Source organism: Camellia sinensis, chromosome 15 (genome assembly GCF_055761805.1).
Source record: "Camellia sinensis isolate YWXY chromosome 15, ASM5576180v1, whole genome shotgun sequence".
Taxonomy (NCBI): Eukaryota; Viridiplantae; Streptophyta; class Magnoliopsida; order Ericales; family Theaceae; genus Camellia; species Camellia sinensis.
The window spans coordinates 30,962,013-30,968,098 of NC_138975.1; the positions used below are offsets into that span (position 1 = coordinate 30,962,013).

The 6,086-nt window shown below is 35.2% G+C and overlaps 2 protein-coding genes across 2 annotated transcripts; both read right to left on the reverse strand.

Annotated features, from left to right (window-relative positions):
- Positions 1–398: 398 nt before the first annotated feature.
- On the reverse strand, positions 399–2,495 carry LOC114255783 (uncharacterized). The gene is made up of 5 exons (XM_082908127.1): positions 2,487–2,495; positions 1,214–1,445; positions 900–1,121; positions 680–833; positions 399–498 (listed from the first exon to the last, which is right to left on the reverse strand). Exons 1-5 carry the CDS (start codon positions 2,493–2,495, stop codon positions 399–401), a joined length of 717 nt encoding a protein of 238 aa, XP_082764253.1.
- A 239-nt stretch (positions 2,496–2,734) lies between these two features.
- LOC145812897 (uncharacterized) lies at positions 2,735–5,850 on the reverse strand. The gene is made up of 3 exons (XM_082908128.1): positions 5,810–5,850; positions 5,524–5,671; positions 2,735–3,013 (listed from the first exon to the last, which is right to left on the reverse strand). The coding sequence occupies exons 1-3, from the start codon at positions 5,848–5,850 to the stop codon at positions 2,735–2,737; spliced, it is 468 nt and encodes a 155-aa protein (XP_082764254.1).
- Between the last annotated feature and the right edge of the window lie 236 nt (positions 5,851–6,086).

Consider the following 6,086-nt stretch of genomic DNA (forward strand, 5'->3'; position numbering starts at 1 on the left):
ATGTTAATAAAATGAAAAAAAAAACAATTAATTAAATCAAATTCGTATGGAAAGTAATATAAAATTGTATAGAACAATTAAAGTTGATAACAAAACCATTTGTTTCAATAAAATGAAAAAAACAAATTAATAAAAAAAAATCGCACAAAAATTAATAAGAAGAAATTAAAATTAATAACAAAGCCTTCATTTCAATAAAATGAAAAAAATAAATTAATAAAAAAATGTCGTCTACAAATTAATAAAAAAATTAAAATTACTAACAAAACCATTATTTTAATAAAATAAAAAAAAAAGTTAATGAACATCATAAACTACAATTTTTGCATGCATCATTCAACCATCAAATTCAACAGAGTGTTTGCCCCTGCATCAACAACATATTTAAGTGTCTTCATTCACGTAATTACATTTTGTTGATTGACCATGTGATGATCTTTGTGTTCCCTTTCCTTTAATTTCCATTTAGCCCAATCATTGTCCTTATTGTCAGTTATCCTACAAAAAGAGAAAAAAAATCATTAAATTCACAGTTACATAAAGTGAGCAAAGTTACGTAATAAATGTATCATAATGATTGAAACTAGTAAAATAATTATACATTTTAAACCATTAGTCACTACGATATTCACTTGCCTTGTTCACATCACAAATCTATCCATGGCCAACATGATTTTGCCACATAGCAGTAGCAATTGCATCCTTAAAGTTCAATTGGTACGTCAACCCATGTTGTGACATGTCAGCATAGTCAGCTTGGTCTCCAACAAACCCGTCTGCTTCCACTTTTGCCACCATTTCATTATCAACTTCCATAAAGAATGGATCCATATCTGCATGCAAAAGGATCAAATTGTGCAGTACACAATATGCAATCACGAGAGGGCCTTGTCTTGTACACTTGTAATTTGGCATGGACCGCAATATTAGGAATCGCTTCTTCAGAACACCAAATGTTCTTTCTATGACATTGCGTAACGACGAATGTCGATGGTTAAACAATTCCTTAGGTCTTGAATAATGACCGCCATGAAACTCTTGCAAGTGATAGCATTGGAAACGAAATGGGACAAAAAATCTAGGCATGTTCGTGAAACCAGCATCCACTAAATAATATTTGCCTACATGTAAATAATGAATGCACTGTTCTGTCAAATAGATGTACAAAAAAATAATTTCAAAAAATGTACGCACGTTATTTCGTGACACACACCATTGGGTGGGTGTGGGAACTGTAGATCAGCTCTTGTAATAGAATCAACTAAAACAACGTTGTTGTGAGCGCTACCGTCCCATCTAGAATTAATAAATGTGAACAACATGTCGAAGTCGCAAACTGCAAGTACATTTTGCGATACCGTAGATTTGCGACCGCGGAATATATTTTGTCTTAAAGCAGAAACCCATGCATCCACCAATGTGCCATCGATAGCACCGACACAATCCTATTTGAAAGATATTTATTTGACATTAAAAGTAAAACAAACTTGGATATTACTTTTATAATAGGAGAAAAAAAATATATATCGTCCCTTGTTGTTATTGAAAACTTATAGGACAATCATTAAATTTATACCTTGAACTAGGGAAAAAACCTCCTATCATTTGAATTTTTTGTCGGTATCTCGTCTTGGTTACGTGATTTGATAACCGTTGATTCAAGCTTGCACAGTGCCCGTATAACAATTTTGATGTATTGGCAAATTGTTTCCGTGGAGTGTTGAAATCTATCTGCTAGTAGTCGATGGCGATCATTTTGTGCGAAAGTGTATAAAAAAATTCCAACTGATTTCTCGACACTGGTGTGCATATGTTCAGTATCGATAAAGTCATTTTGAAGTAAGGCGTCTTTCAATAAAATGAATGCTTGTGCATTCATTCGCATAATGTCCATCATTGTTTCTGGATAGCCATTTAATAAGTTGAAGATGTAATCATCACCTTTGAATGGACAAGTTCGCTGCGGTCGCCTACTACTTGATGCGTTGATATGGTCATGCATGAAAGCAATCATCAAAAAATCCATAAAATCTTCAATAACCTCATCCTCCTCTGATGAGATCTACATTGCATTGTTTTCTGTGTCGGATGACATATTGTTTCGTCTACATCACAGTAAAAGAATAATTATAAAATAATGTTTGACAACATGCTAACACTTACCATTAATGTTTGACAGCAGCATCCACAAAAATATATACGAGAATAAAATTTGTTTAATATGTAGTCATCTTGTAATAACACAACATATTGATGTAAAATAGAAACTACTTAAAAGTTCAATAAAAATAAACATACGAAGATGGAAAAAAAAAAGAAGCATCTCATGGGATAAAAAAAAATGATAAAAAACAAATCAGGAATCATCAAATCATCTTGCAGAACAACAAGGAGAATCGCTAACTCAATCAAAACACAACTTCTCACTTCACCGCAAAGCTAGGATCATAGCTAGGCGCATATGGGTAGGAGTACACATAAAAAACCTTCGTCATTCCTTGTCTTTAAACAGTGTCAGTGTGCTAACGTATTGGACCGGTGGTATGTCCACAAGCTCTAGCAATGCATCTTGACATGCATGAAGGGAATACTCATTACCACCTGCACTTACAGCTTCTGTGTCAGTTGATCATGCACGTGAATGTTCTGTTTTTGCCTGTACATAGGATGTGAAAGCTGCGCACACATCATCGAACCCACTTGACTGTGACTTTTTGGAACGACCACTATCAGTCTAGCTGCTTGTAGGACCCCTCTTGTGATTTTTGCCCTTCATTGGATCCATGTATTCATCGCTAAATAAGTCAATAGGAATGGCTTCAGCAGCATCACTCCCACCAACTTCAGGGTTCCAAAATTTATTTACCATTTCATCTTCTTCATCTGAGTCAAGGGTTCCTTGTGTGTATGCATGAGATAAGGCCCCTATGGCATAACAATTTTCAACAATTTTCGCAATTTCTTGGAAATACTCAAATCCTTTTGTCCTAAACTTCTTTACATTTCTGGCAGCCTGCAACAATTAAAAATATTGAATTAAGCATACTGTACGTGTGATGAAATGTTACAAAAAAAAAAAATTAAAAATGGTATAGGTTAATGTAGCAACCCTCACCATTGTTTACTGATAATACCACTGATTACTGCTAAACTGTGACTGAACATGATTAAGTAACTAATTTGACTGACATTCTGAACTGATTGATTGAGTGTATTAATTTAAACGCATTTCTATCTATTTGACTGTTAATTGATTTGTTTATGTTTTAAGTTTAAACTGCAAATTGAAGGCCTTATCGGCGGCCGAATCCGAAACTGATTAGTGTTTTATGCTAATTAGAATTTATGTGATTTTATAGTATGTTTAATTGAAATTTGATTTGGTATGATTAAATTGGATTAAATAAAGTTTGATTACATTAGTTGGCTTATTTACCAAAATGCCATTAAGTAGTCTTTTCTAGACCAATTGTTTAGTCTTGATTTTCATGTATTGGCATCACTCTTCATCACTCTTTTGAGACCAAAAACCGCAGGAGAGAGTGAGAGAGGAGAAGTTTGGTTTCATCTAGAGAATTACTTGGAGAACTTGAAGAATTGAAGAGTAGATTGCATAATTGAGCTTCCATTCTTGAAATTGAGGACCTAAGGTAGGAGAATCATCTTCTTGAACTTGTATTTAAGTTGTATCTTGCATGTTTCATGGAATTTTGGTGATTAGAGTCTAGATTTGGTTTAAAATGTTGATTTGAGTAGTAGTCAATGCATGCATGTTTACATTCTTGAATTTTGAGGTTGTTTTCATAGAATCCTCACATGCATGTCCATATTTGGGTTATAGTTCATGAATTCATCATGTTTTTTAGTGAATTGACTCATTTGATCAAGTATTTGAAGCTTTGATTTCAATTAAATTCATGCATGTTGCATGTACATCATGTTCTTGAAGTTTTGTTTGAAAATGGGTTCAATTGAACTACCTTTGGGCTTTGATTTTGCAAATTGATCTTTGAAACATGTCATACTATGAGTTTTAAAGTGTTTTTCAGAAAATTAGCCCAAAAGGATCGAATTTTATGCTTTAAAGATTGAGTTTTGTGCTTGGAGACAAATTTAAAAATTTTAGATTTTGGATCCACGCTCGAGCGAGGAACTTCACGCTCGAGCGTACGCTCTGAGTTCATGCAGTCCGCTCGAGCGAGGGAATGCACGTTCGAGCGAGGACTTGTGTCTCACGCTCGAGCGAGGGTCGAGCGCCTGTCGAGCGTGAATTTCGTGCATCCAGTACTTTTGCAGTCCGCTCGAGCGAAGGAAGTCACGCTCGAGCGGAGCTCTTTTGTCTGCATGTCCGCTCGAGCATAGAAATCCACGCTTGAGCGAGACCCCTGTTTTCTGAAAATTCTGAAAAGTGTTTTAAAGTACATCTTTGCGTTCTCATTCCATCCTAGGCATTCCTAGGCCTAGTTTAAGGCATCTTAATGAGGATAATGCTATAGAACCACACCGAGTCAAGATAGGGACTAAGTCATTGATTCCCAAGTGTGTAACTTAGTGTGTGTTCATCCTGTAACTGTGTAAGGTTGGCATCCGAGGACGTTCACTAGCCTATCTATAGCCCAGAACTCTGTGAGTAACAATGTTGTAAAGATATGTTCAAACATGAATATTTTCTGAATGATCAACTGTACTGCTTTCTGAAATGATATTTCTTACTGAATGAATGTTTTTCCTATTTGTGAACTATATTCGTGGCATCCATAGCAATTTACTGTTACTGTACTGTTACTGCTACTGTCACAGAGATCTCTAACGGTTCCCATGTTGGAACCACTACTGTTTACTGTTATGATGGCCATCAACTGACTGTTCGGTCTGTTAAGACCTACTATACTGTTCGCTATTGGATGTACCACATATAACTGTTATGGTTTCTGAATGACTGAAATACTGTTATAACTGACTGTTTTAAATACTGAAAGGACATTCATTCTTAACCTCTTTACGCATATGTTATTCACTGGGTTTTAGCTCACTGTTTATATATATATATATATATATGCAGGTGTCCAAGCACCGGATTGGAGCTAGGAGCGTTGGGTTTAACGCCTTTTTTGTCAAGGCAACCACTGTGCCTCACTGAGAGGTTCCAAGTCCTTCAAGCTAGAGCCTTTTGGGGTGCTTTAGATTCATCATTTCTGTCTCTGTTTTTGTATAGACTGATTGTACCTGTACTGTACTGTACTGTACTGTTCTAATAGGGATTAGGTCCCTGTCCTGCATGATTGTATATGTATGTATATATGTTTTGCTTATGAATGTGAATATGTTCGAAAAAGTCTTTTCGCATACAGACTGTCACAGCTCATTGGACATCTTTCATTTACTGTTTTGGCTTCCGCCAGCCCTTGTACTCTGTATTACTGTCTTTACTGTTAAGCATGCCTTCGGTAATCACGGATTACTAGCCGGTTACGGTACTAAACCCATAGGGGCGGATTTGGGTCGTGACAGTTAATGAAAAACCTTATCCCAAAACTCATCGGGTGCAACAACAGTTCTTACAATGGAATCCCATTCCAGACCAGTTTGTGCCTGCAGTTGCTTAAACGTCTGGTAATCAGCTTTTAATTGCTGATATTTTTGTTGCTCCTGCTTTGCTGTATACCGAAATCTATACAGATTATGTAACTGATTTGCAAAATGATTCCAATGCCTAATTGTTTACATAGTAGTACGCCCTGTTATTTGATTTTTTTTAACCTCTTCTCTCAACATGTTTATTAATTTCATTTCAATTCTGGGAGTCCACATTTTTGTATCCTGATTGTCATCTAAATTGTTTCCATCCATCTATAAACACACAGTTTATATTTAAACTACTCTGGAGTGGATATATATATTAAAAAAAAAAAAAAATAGAGCAAACTACTCTGGAGTGGATATAAAAAAATAACAGAGCAAAAATCAATTACAATTATTTACGTACGAACCAAAATTAATATTTATTTGAACTTGTTAAATAATGTTAGGAAAAGCAGATGGTTTGAAGGGCAACACAGAGACAAAATAAAAACCACATAACATTA